At 41.4% G+C, this 21,771-nt stretch overlaps 1 protein-coding gene across 1 annotated transcript in view; it reads left to right on the top strand.

Moving 5' to 3' along the window:
• Positions 1-4,563: 4,563 nt before the first annotated feature.
• arg2 (arginase 2) overlaps positions 4,564-21,771 on the top strand; it is a 19,069-nt gene continuing 1,861 nt past the window's right edge. The window contains exons 1-7 of the mRNA XM_078406349.1: positions 4,564-4,680; positions 4,927-4,999; positions 17,987-18,161; positions 18,267-18,426; positions 18,584-18,678; positions 19,541-19,645; positions 21,571-21,704. Of these exons, the coding sequence (XP_078262475.1) occupies positions 4,564-4,680; positions 4,927-4,999; positions 17,987-18,161; positions 18,267-18,426; positions 18,584-18,678; positions 19,541-19,645; positions 21,571-21,704 (859 nt within the window). The remainder of the gene's footprint in view (positions 4,681-4,926; positions 5,000-17,986; positions 18,162-18,266; positions 18,427-18,583; positions 18,679-19,540; positions 19,646-21,570; positions 21,705-21,771) is intronic.

Genomic DNA, 21,771 nt, shown 5'->3' with positions numbered 1-21,771 from the left:
CAAATGCTGGTTTGTATCAAAGATAGACACAATGTGCTGGATTAACTCAGCGTGTCAGGCAGCATCTGTGGCGAAGAAGGATAGGTGACCTTTCAGGTCGGGACCCTTCTTCAGAGATGGCGTGGGGGGTTCCACTGCGTAGAACTTTAGGCAGGAAAAGTCCTGGATAAATCAGGGCCGGCAACAGATGACCTCAGGATGGGTGGTCGGTCCCTGGTGAGTCAATTATTGGGTAAAGGTGTGATTTAAAGAGGGATATATTGTTGTGAACTGTGGAACTGGTTAAATGACTAGGATGGTCAATGATTTCAATGATTTGCTATCGAATCTCTGTTCCACTGGCCCTATCCCCGAACTCTATCTCCGCTACATTGACAACTGCATCGGGGCTACTTCCTGGACCCATGCAAAACACATGGACTTTATTAACCACTACCAATTTCCATTCGGCTCTCAAATTCACTTGGACCATCTCCAACATCTCCATTTGGTTTCTTGATCTCACCGTCTCCATCACAGGAGATAGACTATTGACTGATATCTATTATAAACCTACTGACACCAACAGCTATCTAGATTACACCTCTTCCAACCCTGCTTCCTTGCAAAAATTCTATCCCCTACTTCCAATTGCGTTGTCTACACCATATCTGCTCCCAAGATGAGGTGTTCCATACCAGGACATCTGAGATCTCATTATTTATTCCCTTCTTCTATCATAGTTGAGGCCCTTGCACTTGTCTCTTCATTACCCCGCAGGTCTTCTCTTGCTCCCCTGCTGCCTAGTCGCAACAGGGACAGAGTCCCCCTAGTCCTCACCTTTAACCCCAACAGCCATCGCATACAACACATGATCCTCCGACATTTTCGCCACCTCCAATGGAATCCCACCGCTAGTCACATCTTCCCAACTCCACCCCTTTCCGCCTTCTGCAGAGAACGTGCGCTCCGCAACTCCTTGGTTAACTCATCCCTTCCCACCCAAACCACCCAGGTACTTTCCCCTGCACCCGTGGGAGATGTAACACCTGTCCCTATACCTCCTCCTTCGACTCTGTCCAGGTGAGGCAGAGGTTCTCTTACACCTCCTCCAGCTTCATCTACTGTATCCATTGTTCAAGTTGTGGTCTCCGGGTATGTTCCAGGCGAGACCAAGCACAGACTCGGTGATCGTTTCAATCCGCCTTGGCCTAAATGGTCTCTCGGTTGCCAAACACTTTAACTCCCCTTCCCATTCCCATACTGACCTTTCTGTCCTGGGCCTCCTCCATTGTCAGAGTGAGGCCAAACGTAAATTGGAGAAACAGCATCTCATATTTCGCGAGGGCAGCTTACAACCCAGCAGTTTGAGATTTCTCTAACCTCAAGTCCTTCCCCCACCCTAGTCGTTAGACTAGTTTTCCTGTCATCCTGTTGAGGTCCTCCGTCTGTATACTCATTATCACCTATCCCACAGCCAACAATGGCCTATTGTGGTTCCCACATTTCCTCGATTATCTTTGCTTTTTGCAACTCTTCCATTCAGTTCTCCTAAGTTCCCCTTTCTCCTGACTCTAAGTCTAAGGAAGGATCTCGACCCGAAACACACCTATTCTTTTTCCTGAGATGCTGCCTGACCCGCTGAGTTACTCCAGCTTTTTGTGTCAGTCTTTGGTTTAAACCAGCAACTGCCGTTTGCTTTTGTCAGGTTGACTTATTGCAACATCCTGGCCCAAGTTTTTCTATTCCGTCACAGACCTCAAAAGCAAAGTCTGCTCATAAATACATAACCATTAACATAGTAGATTGTCCTTCCAACGTCTCTCTCTGGGGTACATCAGTTCAAAAGGGCTCTGAACGTCATTTCACTGTTTGAACAACCAATAACCTCAAAAACCTTGCAGCGTACTTGGAAGGCAAAAGCACAGTTTTAAGCAAATATTTTTTGATCACAAAATAAATATTGGAAAACACAATTAAAATTAAATTGGAACCCAAAACTAAATGTCCCCCAAACTTTTATTTGAATATAGCACAACTAATAAATCAATTGGAAAAAATTGGAAAATTAATACAGTAATTGGAAACTGAGCACAGAATAATAGAATCATATAAAAGAGTGATATTCAACCAGATAATGCAAGTTATAGCTTGTCTGGAAGACTATAAAATAACTTTAGACTTCAGGCAACCTGTACCTTGCCTATAGCTGAAACTTATTTTTTAGAGATACAGCATGGAAACAGGCCCTTCGGCCCATCGAGTCTGCACCGACCAGCGATCCCTGCACATTAACATTACCCTACACACACTAGGGACAATTTACATTTACAACAAGCCAATTTACCTACATACCTGTGCGTTTTAGGAGTGTGGGAGGAAACTGGAGATCTCGGAGAAAACCTACGCGGTCACAGGAAGAATGTACAAACTCCGTACAGACAGCACCTGGGAACGAACCCGGGTCTCCAGTGCTGCAAGTGCTGTTAAGCAGCAACTCTACCGCTGCGCCACAATGCCGCCCTTTTTTTCTTATAGAAGAATCTGCAACATTGTCTGTCCGTTCCCTCCATATTTTTTTTAAAACTGAAAACAAAATACTGCAGATGCTGGTAGTACTCAGGGAGTGCTCAGTAGGCCAGACAGCATTAATTGAGAGAGAAATAGGTTGTTTCAAGATGATGGGCTTCCATCAGCTTTTTAGATTGTCCGCCTCTCCCTCCGATAATCCTGTCCTTTGCCAGTTTGGTTTGATGCCAGCTCTTACCACAGTCAGGAATAGAGATATCAAGTCCTGTCTACCAAAGATCAAAGAACAAAAAGCAGACTGTTGAACGGACAGTTGTCATTTCTGGTCAGGATCTTTCGTCGATCGGAATTGAACAGAGATCCAAGATGGAGCCCAAGCCATGCGACTCTTTGTGTGCTAGTCAGAAGTGGATCTGCTATCACGCATTACAATCATAGAAACATAGAAAATAGGTGCAGGAGGAGGCCATTTGACCCTTCGAGCCAGCACCACCATTCATTCTGATCATGGCTGATCATCCACAATCAATAACCCGTGCCTGCTTTCTCCCCATATCTCTTGATTCTACTAGCCCATGGAGCTCTATCCAACTCTCTCTTAAATCCATCCAGTGATTTGGCCTCCACTGCCCTCTGTGGCAGAGAATTCCACAAATTCACAACCCTCTGGGTGAAAATGTTCCTTCTCACCTCAGTTTTAAAAGGCCTCCCCTTTATTCTTTGACTGTGGCCCCTGGTTCTGGACTCGCCCAACATTGGGAACATTTTTCCTGCATCTAGCTTGTCCAGTCCTTTTATAATTTTATATGTCTCTGTAAGATCCCCTCTCATCCTTCTAAACTCCAGTGAATACAAGCCTAGTCTTTTCAATCTTTCCTCATATGTTCCACTCTTTTAAATCTCCCTTTATCTGTACACGTTATCTGTACACTTGTATCGTTATCTGTGGATGGCTCGACTGTAATCATGTATTGTCTTTCCGCAAACTGGTCAGCGCGCAACAAAAGCTTTTCACTGTACCTCAGTACACGTGACATTAAACTAAACCCAATCTAGTAGAGATGGGAGAAAATAGAGGTGAAGCGGGAGGAGTGGGATAAGAGCAGGCATTCACCTGTCGCCTCTGGGTAGAGACGAAGACATGCAAGCTGCAAATAAATGCAAGGGAAACCTGCATAAGAAATGCCTCCGTCCAACGCAAGCTAATATAAAGTAGAATCTACAGGAAGAGTGGTGACTTGCACGATGATCTCCTTAGACTATCCTAACTAGTTCTGCCAATTTCTCTGCGTTGATAAGCACGATAACCATTGACTTTCGCCACACATGTATAAAATGCACTTTTCGCTGATATTCAACCAATTGATTTGCTGAGAGCTAACACCCCTCCCCCATCTGGCACATTGATTTAAGTGTTGCAAATGCAATATTTGTTCCGAATTTTACTCATTCATTGGAGATTTATGCCGGGTAAATTGGGTTTTAGCTATGACATCTTCATCACACAACAAACAGTACGATGCCCTCTTGAACAGTGGCGCCTGCGGATTTTATTTGGCGCCTTTGCTTTGCTGTAATCAAAAGGCTAACAATCGAACAAGCTTTAATGAAGGCAGCTATCCTTAAAACAGAATATCTGTAACAGAACCGGTCCGACTTGGTTTTTTTTTTAAAGGCACGCATGCACTTGTACACTGCAACACACAAAACACTAGTTACACGGGCAAGGTGTTGTATTCTGGAAGCACTTCCCGAGTAAGACATGAGCAGCTGAGAAAGTAAGTAAAAGTGTAGAAAGAGGGGGTCACCATTTATCTGATCATCATGCTTGAGTTTGTCAGAGCGCTGAAAGTTTATCCATGCAGCAAGTGCGCTGCGAGTTAGAGGATATTTTAAAATAGTCTTGCTTTTTGTTGCATTGTGGCAGTGTATCCACTTACACATTTTCCTTTGAAAGGGTCCCCACCCCTTTTCTGACGCTGGCCAATTGCAGTGGGATGATGAAACACTAAGTTATAAAAGGAGGCGCTGCTTCCACATTCTTTAATTGGAACCATGTCTCTGCGACCGAGGTTTTTGCACCTTTTGGGGAAGCAAGCCGGGGCTTTCCCCAAACAAAAACGATTGGCCCACTCCCTGGGTCTAATCGGTGCACCATTCTCCTATGGCCAGGTACTTAAGAGTTGCATTGACTTAAAATCCGATGGAAAAGGGAAGGAGGGAGGATGGCTTGTGGAAAGATAACGCGCCGGTAGCTGAAACTGCCCACCTTGCTGGAGCGTCAACAGCGTTTGTATATCTCGCCCACATATCTAATGCATGTTGAATCAAAATCGGTTTCTGTGTGTGCGCGTTTTTTGCAATGCTTCCTGCATGTGTTTTGTTTTTGTTTAATCGAGTTATTTTTTTCCATTGCAGAAGCGGCGAGGAGTGGAAGGTGGGCCCCAAGCAATCAGGGACGCCGGGTTGGCCGATCGCTTATCGTCTCTGGGTGAGTTACACGGCTGCAGGCAGCGGCGTGGAGAGTGTGTCCGGGCGCCGGGCCAGGCAACGTAACGCAACGGCCACGGCGCTGCACACGGGGCTCCTGCTTTCTCCCTTCCTCAATGCAAAAAAACAAACAAACCCTCGGCGTCTTCACCTTTTGAACATCATAATTTATTTGCAATCTTTCTTCTGCAACCTGCTCGTTGGCGTTTTGTCCGTGTTTTTTTTCTTTTGAATTGAGCAGCAGCTGTAAATACATAATCCCGGTGCTTCACTCCCTTGGCTTCTATTATTAAGACTTTCCACCACATGGTGTAGAATGTCATGTGGAGGATGGGGACGTAACCCGGCGCTGTAGCCAGAGTGCAGCACGAATCGTACAGCTGGAGTGCAGTAGGAATCAGAGTGTTGTTTCGGACTCCAGCCTCCCAAACAAGTGGGAAAGAATACTTTTGTAGGACAGGAACTGCAGATGCTGGTTTAAACCGCAGATAGACAGACACAAAATACTGGAGTAACTCAGCAGGACAGGCAGCATCTCTGGATGACAATTCCTTCTCTCCAGAGATGCTGCCTGTCCCGCTGAGTTACACCAGTATTTTGTGTCTACCTTCGGGTAAGAATACTGAACAGGATAAGAAAATGGAAACAAAAACCCCAAAGATTTTGGAAACGTGAAATACAGAGAAATTTACTGGAAACACTTGGCTAATGCTAGGTCTGACTTGAAACATTAACTTTATTCTCTTTCCATACAATAAGGGTTACTGGTATTTTTTAATGTTTTAATTGTTGAATAGAATGTGGCATGTTTGTGTGGCATATCAGTGAAATTGACAAATGGATGGGGGCATTGGCATAATTATCTTCTGATTTCTCTGAGACTTCATCAGCCAAAATGTTTTATCATAACAGCTGATCTTGCGTTTGCGGCCTTTGTGCTGTTGGCGATTTGTTTAAGAAGTGGTGTCCCAGGTGGACTGAGTGGCGAAGAAGGCTTTTGGCATACAAGGCATTATCAGTAAGGGCATTGAGTATAGAAGATGCAACATTATGTTGCAGCTGTAAAAAAAAGATTGGTGAGATCGAACTTGGAGTATTGTGTACAGCTATTGTCAGCCGGCTATACGAAAAAAGAGACAAAATGCTGGAGTAACTCAGCAGGTCATGCTGCATCTCTGGAGATGTCCTGCTGAGTTACTCCAGTATTTTCTATTTTATGTCTTATCTTTGGGCAAAACCACATTTTACTGGATGTTAAAAAAGGAAGGGATTTATTTAAGGACAGTTTGAGAAAATGGATCTGAGACAAAATTTGGCTGTTGTGAATGGTGAAGCAAGCTCAAAGAGTAGGGTACTTAGTGGGTTGAGTCACCTACAAGTGACTTCACTGTGGGCATTAGTGGGTCACACTTCCTCTTATATATAGGATCCTGGTCAAAAGATTTGAGCACAGAATCTAGGCTGATAACTCCCTTGCAGAAATGAGGACTGGAATTGTCAGCTTGGATTTCCTTGGAAGAGACATTAACCGAGGCCATATTCTGCTCTCTTGTGTAACTGGGGTATCATTGCACCATTTTTGTCCTTGGTGTCCTAACAACATTTCTTTCAATTAACGTCACTAAAATTAAATTATCTTGTGTCTATAGCTCTTTGGGGCCTTGTACATAAATTGACAGCTACATTTCACAGGGTAAAGCATTGACCACAGCGTAAACCCTTTGTGTGTAATGTGCTTTGAGGTCATGGCAATAGTCTTGAAAAGCCAGACTTTCTTTAATTGAAAAATAAGTCCTCTGGCAGAAGTCATTGCTGCAATGGAAAGGCACTTCAATGACATGCCAGAGCTTGCCTCTGTTGTGGTGAAGATTGATCATTCAACATCTGATTGTCCCATCTGTTATAATTGTACGAGTTGGGGAAGGCCATCAAATGGATAGTTGGTAGTTTGGTAAATTTCCAATCACATCGTAGAGTGAGGTGCTTATCTATTGAATGTTCTGTTCTTTATGCAACAGCTGGAGGCAATTTATTTAATTTAAAGGACCAGTCCATTGGACCAGTTACCAAAAGTGGACTTTCAGAATATGTCTTCTTTTACTTGGAATTTAATTTCCTAATTCAAATACTTGTTTAGCACCATTAAGATAATGGTTATAGATCAATGGGTATAATCCTAGACAAATCTTACTGCATTTTGTGCTGACCTTCGCAGCACAAATCAAAGAAAACTACAATCCAAATTGAATCAAATACCCATCACTAAATTGACTCTGTTTTTCTGACATCTACCATTTATTTGCTGCCAGCTCTGTCTCTTCCACATGATATCTTAAGGCACCTCACTTTTCCCCACTTGGCTTCTTCTAAGTTTAATGAACAAGAGTCATATAGCATGGAAGCAGGCCCTTTGGCCCAACTTGCCCACATTGACCAACAAGTCCCATCTGCACTAGTCCCACCTGCCTGCATTTAGCCCATACCTCTCTAAACCTGTCCGATCCAACTGTTAAAACTTAATCATAATAATCATAATCATACTTTATTAGCCAAGTATGTTTTGCAACATATGAGGAAATTGATTTGCCATACAGTCATACCAATAAAGAGCAACAAGATACAAAAATACATTTTAACATAAACATCCACCACAGTGACTCCTCCACATTCCTCACTGTGATGGAAAGCGAAAAAAAAGTTCAACATTTGTTCTCCCGCGAACAGGGGGCCTCGAGCTTTCCGTTGACAGGACAATCTTGGCTCCTGTAGCTGGCGGTCAGGGCGATCGAGCTCCTCCATTGGGGGGATCTCCGCTCGCTGGGCGATCGGACCCTGGGTCAGGGATGGTCAAACCTCTTGTAACTTTGGAGCTTCCTGACATCAGTCTCTACATGAGACTGCGAGCTTCTCGATGTTGAAATCCGCAGGCCGCGGTTGGAGCGTCGATCCCAGGCAAAGGATCGCAGGCTCCGATGGTAAGTCCGCGCCCCCGCGGTGGGATTCAAAGTCAGTCTTGAGCAAGGCCGCCAGCTCCATGATGTTCAGCCGCAGAGCGATTGCAGATAAGATCCAGAAAAAAATCGTATCTCCAGCAAGGTAAGAGATTGAAAAAAAGTTTCCCCTGAGCCCCTCCCCCACCCCCACATAAAACAAACCAGAGAACATTAACACAAACTTTTAAAACACACTAAAAATAACAAAAAAGACAGATAGACTGTAGGCGAGGCTGCATCGCTGACGGTGCCACCCGGTGGACAGGTTTAGAACGATATGGGCTAAATGCAGGCAGGTGGGACTAGTGCAGATGGGACGTTCTCAGAAGGTCAGGTACATTTGTTGAAAGAGAAACTGAGTTTAATGTTCGGGTCTTTTTCTACAGATGCAACCTGACCTGCTGAGTGTTTCCATTATTTTCTATTAGTTCCTATTTCTGCTTAGAGCAGAGCTTTCCAAACTGTGTCGCGACACATTAGTGTGTCGCCTGTAATGAGTAGGTGTGTCGCGAACGTAAGAGGAAACTATGTGAAGTCGCAGTCCATTTGTCTTTTGTGTTTTTTGTTGTTTTTTGTCTTAATTGAAGTGTTTAGATGTTGCATAGTGTTTTTTTGTGGTTGTGTACTATGTGTGTGGGGGGGGACCTGGAAAATTGTCTCTTCGGAATGGGACCCGACCTTTTATCTTCTGGGCCGTGTCTCCGTTCCTGCTGCGGCCTACCATCGGCCAAACACCTGGAGCTGGCGGCCTTCAGCTGGGACCACCTGGGCTCGGGTTCGCAGAGCCCACGGACTGTACTCACCACCTGCGGCCGTGGGCTGCGTGTATATTGGAAGCTCGCGGGCCCCTGGGTGGGGGCCGACATCGGGAGCTCTGTCAGCGTCTTTGCCCGCCCCGAAACTTAAAGAAAACATCTGACTATAACGTTATACCACACTTGACATTAGCAAGTATCATCTGTCTTGTCTGGCTGTTCTAAGTGGGTGCAAAGCGTGATTGTTCTCTCATTTTATCATTGCTGGAGCGCTGGTGCTGTTAATTTCATGTTTAGTTACTCTTAAAACTTTATAATAAATTCGCAGTTTTATTCATTAATTGCGTTTGAATTACCCGTAAAATGGATACGTTTCTAATTAAGAAAAGAAAAGCTGGTGAAGATGACGTTGACAATGAACAAAATGTAGCGGCTATAGAGGAAACTACTCAAGAATCAACTGTTGAACGGTCTGCATTAGTGGGTAAGAAGTGTCCAGGAAAAATTTCCAAGCCTCGTTTATACAATAAAGATTATATGAAACTGGGGTTCACATTTTCTGGTAATGAAAACAATCCTTGTCCCCAGTATTTAGTTTGTGGGGATATACTTGCAAATGAAAGTATGGTACCAAACAAATGAAAGCGTCATTTTACCTCAAAACACAGTCATTTGTCAGAAAAATCAGTAGAATACTTTATTGAGCTTTCAAAATCTATAAAGAAGCAGTCTGCAACATTCACCAAGAGAATGAAGACATCAGAGAAAGCTCAAGAGGCAAGTTACTTGGTTGCTCAAATAATTGCCAAAAACAAGGAGCCACACACTATTGCCGAAACCACTATAAAGGAATCTTGCTGTGCGATTGTTCGAACAATGTTTGGGCCCGAATTTGAGATAGAAGTTAATAAAATCCCTTTGGCAGATAACACGACTGGAAAACGTATTAAAGACATGTCTGATGACATTAAGCTGCAAATGAAGGATATTTTTCAAGATGGTAATATGATGTTTACATTGCAATTAAACGAATCAACAGATGTAAGTGGGTTAGCACAATTACTGGTTTTTATACGTTTCATAATTACAGAATTATTGAGCAATTCTTGTGTTGTCAAGAAGTTCCAATGAGAACTAGAGGTGAAGACATATTTAAAACTTTAGATTGCTTCATGAAGGAAAATAATTTGCCATGGATAAATTGTGTAGGAATATGCACAGATGGCGCACCCTCAATGGTTGGTTCAACAAAAGGTCTTGCAGCTTTAGCAAAGAAAGAGAATGAAAATATTATAACTACTCATTGCTTTTTACATCGTAAAGCACTAGTCGTGCAAACCATTGGAAATGAATTCAGAAAAGTTATGGACAAAGTGGTTCAAATGGTCAATTATATTAAAAGTAGACCTCTTAAATCAAGATTATTTGCTCTTTGTGAAGAAACGGGGGCAAAGTTTAAAAATCTTGTACTACACACAGAGAGAGGTTCGGTGGCTCTCAAGAGGTCGAGTGGTTTGTCGTGTATATGAATTAAGGGAAATGATGCTTAAACTTTTTGAGGAAAATCAGCAAAATGAATTCTGCGATCTAATTCAAAACAAACTGGTGCACAAAATTGGCATATCTTGCTGACATATTTGAACATTTGAATAAAATAAACACCCGTATGCAAGGAAAAGGAGAAAATATGTTAACAGCCATAGATAAAATTTGTGCTATGAGAGACAAGATAGCAATTTGGAAAAGGAAAGTGAAAGGAGGAAATTTTGACATGTTTTCCAAAACTGCTGAGTGCGAGCTAAAATGTGATATCAGCTCGCTAATTGTTGACCATTTAACATTGCTCGAAGAGAAAGTTCATCATTACTTCCCAAATATTGAAATCAAAGACTATGATTGGATCAGAAATCCATTTCTTTCAACTGCAACAATTAACTTTTCACTTATTGAAGAAGAAGAATTAGCTGAAATAAAAAATGATCGTAGTCTGTCAATGATGTATGAAGCGGATGATTTAAACAGCTTTTGGATTCGTGTTTCAAGAATGCATCCAAACATAAGCATGATCATAGATAACTACAAAAGTGCAACAATTGTAGTGTAATGGTAGACTTCACCGAGACAGAACACGGAGTCGGCATGTTTCTGGTGCCCACAAACATTCAGAGTTCTTAGGAGTGCGGTTTTATCTTGGCCTCAAGGCTCGTTGTCCTGGCGGCATCGATCCTCTCTGTCCACTTGAAAATGGCCCTTTGACCAGCATCCACCACTGCCGCCAGATCCAGTCCAAGGATGGAGAATCGTGATTATTTTTAAGAACACTAACGTCCATAGATAGTGTCATTCTACCCAAAATCTGCAAACTCATAAATCAATGTGAACACCCTTATGTTTGATTTACCCTTTTGGGAATGTTATTGCATGTTTGTTGTGTACAATTGCAACTTGCTATCGTTTCACTATACCCTTTTTAATTTGCTCCTAAGAGTTGATGGCTTCTTTACGTGATACTCACAATTTGTTGATTGAATTGGGTTTGACAACCAGTCATGATGGAATTTGACCATTTAGTTTGGTGGGTTGTTAATGCAATAGAAGAGCTACCATGTTATTATACCCGTAGCACATAGTGGAAGACATTACAAGTTGTGTAGGAAAGGACTGCATATGCTGGTTTAAATCAAAGGTAGATAAAATGCTGGAGTAACTCAGTGGGACAGGCAGCTTCTCTGGAGAGAAGGAATGGGTGACGATCCGCGTCAAGACCCTTGGTCTGAAGAAGAGTCTTGACCCAGAACATCACCCATTCCTTCTCTCCAGAGATGCTGCTTGTCCCGCTGAGTTACTCCAGCATTTTGTGTCTACCGTAGACATTCCAAGTTGTTCTTCAAGAAAGGAGAGGAAATTGTGCCCAAAGCACAGTAAGTGGGATTAATGGACTTCCTTTGAAATCGACCAATCTTGCTCTATTGGGAAATTCAGCATCTGATCATCTGAAGAGCCCCATCTGATGGAACCTTTCTAGGAATAGTGCAAGTTAGAGGCAGTTGTACTGAAATGTAAGATCGCATGTTGATTACTGTAATGAAAAACTGTCAGATAGGCATAAACCTAGAGTTTAATCCCTAGTAATGCAAGTTGACACCAGAGGGCCCCGAGGAGCTTTTTTTAAGCTTCAGTGAAAGCAACTTATGGACTTTTATAAATATTATGGAAAAAAAACAAATTCAAAAACATGAGCATGAACGGATGAATAGAGGAGGCCCACTGGTGTATTGATCACAAAGGGCAAATTTAAGGTACTTAAGATTTTTGTTTACTTTGTGTATGTGCCACACTCTTATCATGTTTCTTATTGGGAATACTAAAAGTAGATCCCAATTAATGGGATAACCCTGTACAATCTGTCCCTTTTATTGGATACTTTACATGTGGTTTACATCATCTTATATTTCAGTCCAGCTGTGGCAAGAAGCCAAAAAAACGAGTAGTAGTCCTTTAGCAAGGAAAATAAAGAAATGTGGAATCGAACTCTCTGGCAAAGTGCAGTTTAAAAAAAAAACCTTGCCTTTCATTCATATGAAATACACTATCTTCAATTTCTGTTAACTGTGACGAGAGACTTAATGTTTCAGATTAATGAATTCATCAGAAACATCCTGATGAAAGGTCATTAACATGAAATATTATTTTCTCTCTCCTCAAATGCTTCTTGAATTGTTTTTTTGAGCCCTTTTAAAGATTTGCAGCATCTACTATTCTAATTATGTTCCACATGCTGCATGTTCTTTCCGCTAACTTTTTAATATGTAAATAAATATTCTATGCTGGATAAAGAATAATTAATGATGGTTTGAGACATCTTGTACTATTTAGTAAAGTGGAGTGTCATCCAAAGTAATTTATTTCTTTCATCGTTGAGCATTAATATTATTTAATTAGTTGAACTAAAAGCTGTAAATAACCAGCAGGAGGATCTTGGCAGATTGAGTAGCATCTGAGCATCTGTGAAGATATGGGGCTGGGGGGAGGAGTGGGAGGAATTGTTGACAGAGCAGGTCAAAACCCTTCACAGGGAAAGAGTGGAGAAGGAGGATGACACAAAATGCTGGAGTAACTCAGCGGGACAGGCAACATCTCTGGAGAGAAGGAGTGGGTGACGTTTTGGGTCGAGACCCTTCAGAATGAAGAAGGGTCTCGACCCGAAACGTCACCCATTCCTTCTCTCCAGAGATGCTGCCTATCCTGCTGAGTTACTCCAGCATTTTGTGCCTACCTTCGATTTAAACCAGCATCTGCAGTTCTTTCCTACACGTGGAGAAGGACGATATCCACTATAATGGAGGATATCCACTATAATGGATGGAATGGGCAAGGAGGGGGAGCAAGGAAAGGTGATAAATTACTGACAGATGGAGCCAGGTGTGGGAGGGATGGAGTTGGGAGGCAGAGAGGGTGGATCATAGATGGAAGCATACACAAAAGGGCAAGTGGAGGGAGGGGTGGTGGTGGAAGCTGGAGACAGTCAGGAGGGTGATAAGCTGGAATGAAAAGGGCACAGATGGCTGAATGGACAAATTAAATTTAATGCACAGAACATAGAAAATAGGTGTAGGAGGAGGCCATTCGGCCCTTCGAGCCAGCACCACCATTCATTGTGATCATGGCTGATCGTCCCCAATCAATAACCCGTGCCTGCCTTCTCCCCATATCCCTTGATTACACTAGCCCCTAGAACTCTATCTAACTCTCTCTTAAATCCATCCAGTGATTTGGCTTCCACTGCCCTCTGTGGCAGAGAATTCCACAAATTCACAACTCTCTGGGTGAAAAAGGTTTTTCTCACCTCAGTTTTAAATGGCCTCCTCTTTATTCTAAGACTGTGGCCCCTGATTCTGGACTCGCCCAACATTGGGAACATTTTCCCTGCATCTAGCTTGTCCAGTCCTTTTATAATTTTATATGTTTCTATAAGATCCCCTCTCATCCTTCTAAACTCCAGTGAATACAAGCCTAGTCTTTTCAATCTTTCCTCATATGACAGTCCCGCCATCCCAGGGATCAATCTCGTGAACCTACGCTGCACTGCCTCAATTACAAGGATGTCCTTCCTCAAATTAGGAGACCAAAACTGTACACAATACTCCAGATGTGGTCTTACCAGGGCCCTATACAACTGCAGAAGAACCTCTTTACTCCTATACTGAAGTCCTCTTGTTATGAAGGCCAACATTCCATTAGCTTTCTTCACTGCCTGCTGTACCTGCACGCCAACTTTCAGTGACTGGTGTACAAGGACACCCAGATCTCGCTGCACCTACCCCATACCTAACCTAACACCATTGAGATAATAATCTGCCTCCTTGTTTTTGCCGCCAAAGTGGATAACCTCACATTTATCTATATTGCCACGCATCTGCCCATTCACTCAACCTGTCCAGGTCACCCTGCATGTAAAGTTATACAGTAAGGAAAGATTATATAGAGTAAAATGGCACAATTTTATAGGCTATGAAAAACCTTGCTATAATAGTTCATAAATTCATTACGTCATTACATTTTGAGTGGCTGGTAAGCTATGGGATCCAGGACTTGCAAAAAATTGATTGCATCCAAATCAGGTTGCTACACTTTGGAAAGGTTATGAACTGCTAAGGAAGAGTGCAGAGCAGACTTGCCAGAATTGTCTCAAGGATAAGATTTAGCCTACAAAATTAAGAGTGTTTATATGTCATAAGAACCCGAACAATGAACTTCGTTCAGCAAATACTGCAGTTGTACAGGCAAAGCTGAGGTTCTTGGAGCAAAGAAAGTTGAGAGGGAATTTGATAGAGGTGTCCAAGACGTTGCTGGGTTTAGAATTGCAACAGAGGGCTGCTTTTCTCATATTACAAGTCATTCAGTGACTTAGAAGTGCAGATTTAGTCTTCAGCAAATGATTCACAGATGTGAAAGAACTTACTTGTGTGGCAATCTGGTTATGATATGAGACTTGGTGACTGCAAATATGGTGGAAACAGTCCAACAGGTAATAGGATAGACACAAGAGAAAATAATTTACTGTCACAGACGGGGAAAAAAAAGCTGAACTGCATTCTATAAAGAGCAGACCTGGATTGTTTTGTAAAGAGCTAGCATGGACTTAGTGGGCAGAATATCCTCCTTTGCCATAATGCTATAGTCTATGCATTAGTTATTATGCATGTGTTAATTTTTAGTAGATCCCTGTTCTTGATTCAATATGAATTTTCTTTTGATCCCACATGCCTGTCATTTCCTTATTATCATTTGAAATATACCCATTGTATTTAAGGGGACTAGTACTGTTCTTAATTATAAACATTATTTATAATGCTTTTAATTTTTTGTTTAAATGTTTCTAATGATTTCCATTTTTTATATTTGTAATCTAATTCTAAACATTATTTGATTTTGATATCTCTTGTAAATTTTTGTTTGCTTTCTGTTTTGTTATTGTTTGCAATTTGTTCACTAGCACATGAGAAATAAAACTAGGAATAAACTATTTGACCTTTTTTTATTCTGCCATTTAGCAAGATCAGTTGGCACCCCTTTCCAGCACAAACTCATCACTTAATTCCATTTAAAAAAAAAGTTTTTTTTGAACATATCTGGTGACTGAGCTTCTGTAGTCTACTTATTTGAGAATCACACAGATTCAGTGTCTTCTGAGTAAAGAAATTTCTAATTTGTCTATTGGTTGATCCTTTATTTGGGTCGAAAACCAGAGAAACCATAGACATGGCAAGCATAATTTTTGCCCCTAACCTGGTAAGCCCAGTAAAATCTCTTGCAGTCCACCAGGGTATAGGTTTTTGTCTTTGTGATTTAATGTTGCTCATGGTGCTTTTGGCAATTGGAACATTTGTTCCTTGAGTATATAGTCACCCCTCCCAACCCTTCTGAATTTGGCGGAATGTTACGGCTTTCTTATTTCATTCCCGCCATTCCGATTTCACGTCACATTTTTCCGCAAAACAGTCGGTAATTGCAATTTGTCAATTCGGCTGCTGGAGGTCGCTAGGGGTTCCACGAGAAATCCCCCACACCCTGGAAGTCTTGCTGAAAATGTGGCACCTAGGCTGGGCAAGGCAGCCAATCTCGACCTCTTCCATGGCAAATTTGACAGTTCGGTCATTAGGGGTTTCGCGAGAAATCCCCCCACCCTGGAAATCTCCCTGAAAATGTGGCACCCAGGCTGGGCAAGGCAGCCATCTCGACCTCTTCAGGACTTCCATGGCCCATCGGTGGGTTGAATTAGCAACCTGCGGCCAGGGCTCTGGAACTCCAGCCCAGCTGGAGCCAGCACACCTATCCCCATAGACATCTTCCTTGGCCGGCTGGATAAACCAGCAAAGCTCTGGAACCAAGAGTGCCAGAAAATCAGTGGTGGAACTGTAATGAGTAAATATTAAATTTAAGTGCAAGATTATATAACTATATTAATTAATGAAGACGGGGTTCAAATATAAAACAGCAGAAAAGCCAATTACCACTTTTTTGGGCTGATTATCAATTGATGTGCAAATTTACCTCAAGTACCTCTGTATGCTTAGTCGAGTCGCATATATATACTCTTTCTTCATAACAGTCGTATGACCATTTTATGACCATTGTTCTTTTATTCAATACCAAGAGAATTGGGATGTGTAAGGAAAAAGCAAAATAGAAAAAACAAAACAAACAATTTTTTATTTGTGTTGCAAAAAGTATCTCTGTTCAATAACCTTTCTATAAATAGCAAAATATACTCATGATAGGCCTGACGTACTTGTAATCCAAGAACTATAGACTTGAAAATAATAGTCGTTTTTCACACATGAATGTAGCGCTGCGCGTTTGGCGTGCACATCTTTGTTTTGCTTTAAAGTTGCATTATGCGCTATATTATGAATTTTGATGTAAAATTTTGAACATCTAAATTATGTATTTATAAAATCAAACGTTGGGAGGTCTATATAGTGGTTCTGTATCACATTAATTCTTTACATTTCCTTCTAATTTACTGGGAGTTTGTACAATTTATCATGAACGGATTATCTTATGACTTGAGAGCAGGCTTTACCCAAAGATAGAATTGGAGGGATTTCATTCACATTACAGACATGCATTATGTCTGTCAGGAGATTTTGAACCAAAGGGACTGGCATTGTACTGTTCTGTGTAAAGTCTATTTGTAAAGAATATGTGGCAGCACGTTCAACCAGTCTGATAGCCATGGGGAAGAAGTTGGTCTTAAATCCAGAAGACTGGTCTTTAAGGCTTCTGTATCTCTCCCAGAAGGTAGAGGAGCGAAAAGGGTGAGAGGCATCCTTGACAATGCCAGGGTGGCAGGCATTCTTGATAGTGTACACTGTAGTCGGTCTTGGAATGTTTTTTAGAAATACAGGTTCTTCGGCCCACTGATTCCACGCCGACCAGCAATCTCCCATGCATTAGTTCTATCCTACACACAAGGGACAATTTAGAGGCCAATTAATCTACAATCCTGTACATCTTTGAAATGTGGGACACAACCAGAAAATCAAAGCACCTGGGGAAAACACACAGTCACAGGGAGAATGTACAAAGTCCATACAGTCAGCACCTGTAGTCAGGATCAAACCTGGTAAGGCAGCAACTCTACCACTGCACTACTGTTACTGGTTTACTAATTAATTTGCATTTTGAATTAAAGTAGATTGTGAAAGAATAAGCCATATTGGGTAGGATGATAAAAAAAAATCTCAAACATGGCTACCCAAATCATTCTAAAAGAATAAAATGTCAGATTGTTTGGCAAAAAACTGTACACTGCAAGGGCCAGGAAGTGAGCGGGCAAGATCACCTCTGACCCCTCTCACCCTGGCCACAAACTCTTTGAAGCACTTCCCTCTGGAAGGCGACTCCGGCCAGTCAAAGCAGCCACAGCCAGACATAAAAATAGCTTTTTTTCCATGAGTGATAGTTCTACTCAATAACCAAAGTCTGTAGTTTCTTTTTTGCTCTAGTTTATTTTTCACCCACATGTTTAGACCGGAATGTTGTATCCTTATTGTTTTAATGTGTTTATGCTTTATTCTTAATTGTTAACTGTATGTTTGTGTTGTCATTTGTGAGCAGAGCACCAAGGCACATTCCTTGTATATGCACATACTTGGCCAATAAACTTATTCATTTATTCAAATATTTTTTTCAACTGCAAACTACCATTTCTAATCAGTATGTGTTAATTTCCAGGTTGGAAACTGCATGACTATGGAGACTTGAACTTCACCACTGTACCAAATGATGTATCATATAAGAATGTTCACCACCCAAGGACAGTGGGTTTAGCAAACCAGACATTAACAGCAGCAGTAAGTCGAGCAGTTGGGGAAGGTCACATAAGTGTTATGCTTGGAGGAGATCACAGGTGAGTGTCAGGAGCAGGCAACTAAAGGTTTTAGTTCTCATCTGACTCACACGTAACACTGTTGCACATGGACTGGTAATTTATGCATTTCTTTATCCTAACCAGTTTAGGAATTGGTTCTGTCCATGGCCATGCAAAACAGCGTCCAGATTTGGGTGTCATATGGGTGGATGCACACTGTGATCTAAACACGCCCCTTACATCCCCTTCTGGTAATCTGCACGGACAGCCAGTGTCATTCCTTATAAAAGAGCTGCACGACAAGGTAAGAACTATATTTGAATTAAACCAGTTAAAAACCACATTATTGACTTCGTACAAATTGAAGATGTACATGTCTCTCCTAGAATTTGATTAATTTCTCCAGCCATATTTTATCAAAGGATAACTTTTATTAGATTTACAAATTGTATTTATTTCAGATCCCATCACTTCCTGGATTTTCTTGGGTCACTCCTTGTATATCTGCAAAGGACTTGGTTTACATTGGAGTACGGGACGTTGATCCTGCTGAATAGTAAGGGTGTTTTCTAAAATTGGACACTGCCCACTCTCTGTATATGAATGAGATGAGATTGTTTGGAGCTTTGGTTCTGAACATGTGCTGCAGCTCTGTCGGATGTTGGGGTGGCTTTGGTTCTGGAGAGGCAAGGTAGGTTGTACCTTGTATCTGTCGTCCTACAGATTAATTCCACTCCGGTGGGAAAGCTTGTGGGAGAAAGACCGAGGAAAGCGTTGGGTGATTACGAGACATTGTTTGACACTAGTCTACACTGAGATTGAGTCTATTGTAGACTCATTTAAGATACTAGCTTGACGCTTTCATGTAGCAGAGATGAGAGAAAATCTTGCAGGCAACAAATTCAAGTATGCCTCTAATTTGATGGTCAAAGCTTGAAGTCAACAAAGGTCAAGTCTAGTTACTGTAATATAATTGATGGATATCTAGATTAAAAGATGCATTGCATGATATTTAACTCAAGTATTTACAAGTATTTATTGCAACATAAATATATTTTCAGAAAGTTACAGCATGTACTATCTTTCATATCATTGGGATGCTTTAATGTGCTGTATGATATGCAAGTGATAACTTGTACAAATATAGTTGTCAGGTTTTGCAGGACATTGACTCAAAAGCAAATAAAAATATACAACTTGTCTGATGGTTGACATAAAATGCTAGAAAATAATTACTTTCTTGGAAAAGATATGTATCTGTGATGCCTCAGATGTCATTATTACTGTTAGCAAGTCCAGATGGCATTTGCATATTCATGGCCTTGAATTCATAAATTCAACTTTGAATTGCCAAGAACGTAAAATTAGTACCAATAGTTTATAATGACAATTTTAAAATATTTTTTTCTTGCCACCAGCTATATTCTGAAACATCTTGGCATCAAATACTTCTCAATGAAAGAAGTGGATCAACTTGGAATAAAAAAAGTAATGGAAAAAACATTTGATCATCTCATTGGAAAGTAAGTAAAATAACTGCTAAACCTACCTCTATTCTTCACTGCCTACACTGTCCAGCAATGATAGTTACATTGAACAGTACAACACAGGAACATGAACTTTGGGCTGTAATGAGTGTGCTGAACATGATCTCAAAATAAACTCTTATTTGCCTGCACGTGATCCATATCCCACCATTCCCTGTATGTGCTTATCTAAAACCCTCTTAAATGCCACTCTAGTATCTGCCTCCACTACCACCCTTGGCAGCACATTCCAGACACCCACCACCCTCTGTGTAAAAGGAATTTGCACTGCACATCTCAGTTTAAACTTGACCCCTCTTACCTTAATGCTATGCATTCTAATATTTGATATTTCTATCCTGGGAAAAATATAAGTATAATTCCATTGTGTCTGCCCTTTCTATTCCCCACATAATGTTATATATTTCTATCAGGTCTCCCATCAACCTCGGGCGTTCTCAAGAAAACTATACAAGTCTGTCCAACCTACTATTGTTGCAAATAGCCTCTCATCCAGGCATCATTCTGGTAAATCACCTCCACACCGTTTCCAAAGCCTCTCTATCCTTCCTGTATTGAGGTGACCAGAATCGCATGCAATATTTCAAATGCCTAACCAAAGTCCTATAAGGCGGCATCATGACTTCCTGACTCTCAGACTGCCATTCCATCTGCCATTTTTCTGCTTATTTCTGTAGCTGATCAATATCCTGTATACTTTCACAGCTTTCCTCAAAGTCCACAACTTCAGCAATCTGAGTGTCATCTACAAATGTACTAACCCACAGATCTACATTTATGTCCAAGTCATCTATATGTATATTATAAACGAGAGGTCACATCACAAATCACTGCACGACTCCACTGGTCACAGACCTCCAGCCTAAATATCCTTCCAGCACAACTTTGTCTTCTATCAATAAGCCAGTTATGAATCCATACGACCAAGTCATTGTTAATCTCATGCACTTTATCGTTTGGTTCAGCCTACCATGGGGGGTGTTATCAAATACCTTATGAAAATCTATGTTGACAGTATCCATCGGCCTAATCCTCATTTTCACCTCCTTTCAGAACATGTCAGGAACATATGGAGCAATGCTGACCGTTCCTAATTAACCAATTGTCTTCCAAATAGGATTAAATCCTAATCTGAAGAATCCTCTCAATAGCTTCTCCAACCACTGACGTGAGGCTCACCAGCCCATAATTTCCTGGATTCTCTAGTTCCCTTCTTAAATAAAGAAACAATGTGAGCTACTCTCCAGTCCTCCAGGACCTCACCAGTGGCTAGAGAAAATGCAAAGATCTTTGTCCAAGTTCCTGCATTCTCGTGTGTCTGTCCATAACCTGGGATAGATCTCTTCAGGCCATGGGAATTTATCCATATTCTTCAAACGCACCAACACTGCCTCCTTAATCTCAAACCGCCTTTGCATATTATTAGTATTCTCCACACTGACCTAACTGCCTGTCACGTTCTTCACCTTGGCGATTACAAATACAAAGTACTAGTACCCCACCTACATCGCAGACTCAAATTTCCCCTAATCCTTGAACGGTCCTACCTTCTCGTTTTTAATGCACCTATAAAAAGCCTCAGGAGTTTCTTTAATTCGACTCGCCAAAGCCTTTTTGTGGCCCTTCTAATCATTGTATTGGTTCTTATCACAGGCCATAAAAGAAAGTTCATTTAGCTGAGTTGTCATGGAAGGATGGGGTTAAAGGTGAGAAAGTAGGTGGGGAATTGTACTAAACTTGTTCTGCAAGGTAGTATCCAGATGATAAATTACCTCCACTTTAAATTGTGGGTTGGCACAACATGATTTCTAAAGCAAATAGTAAATTTCTTTAAACGCATAGATTTGTTTATTTAAGAGGCAAAAATAAATGTGAATCTAACCTGGTATGTTGCTTTACAGAAAAAGACCATTGCACCTGAGTTTTGATGTTGATGCTATTGATCCATCTTTAGCTCCCGCTACTGGGACTCCAGTGATTGGAGGACTAACTTACAGGGAAGGAATGTATATCGCTGAAGAAATCCACAACACTGGTATGAAACAATGTGAAGAAGCAGCTGGTTGCATAGCCAGCGATGGATTCTTTTTAAGGTAGTTGTT

The sequence above is a fragment of the Rhinoraja longicauda genome, chromosome 10 (genome assembly GCF_053455715.1).
Source record: "Rhinoraja longicauda isolate Sanriku21f chromosome 10, sRhiLon1.1, whole genome shotgun sequence".
NCBI lineage: Eukaryota > Metazoa > Chordata > Chondrichthyes > Rajiformes > Arhynchobatidae > Rhinoraja > Rhinoraja longicauda.
This window is presented reverse-complemented; position numbering and strand designations above follow the sequence as displayed.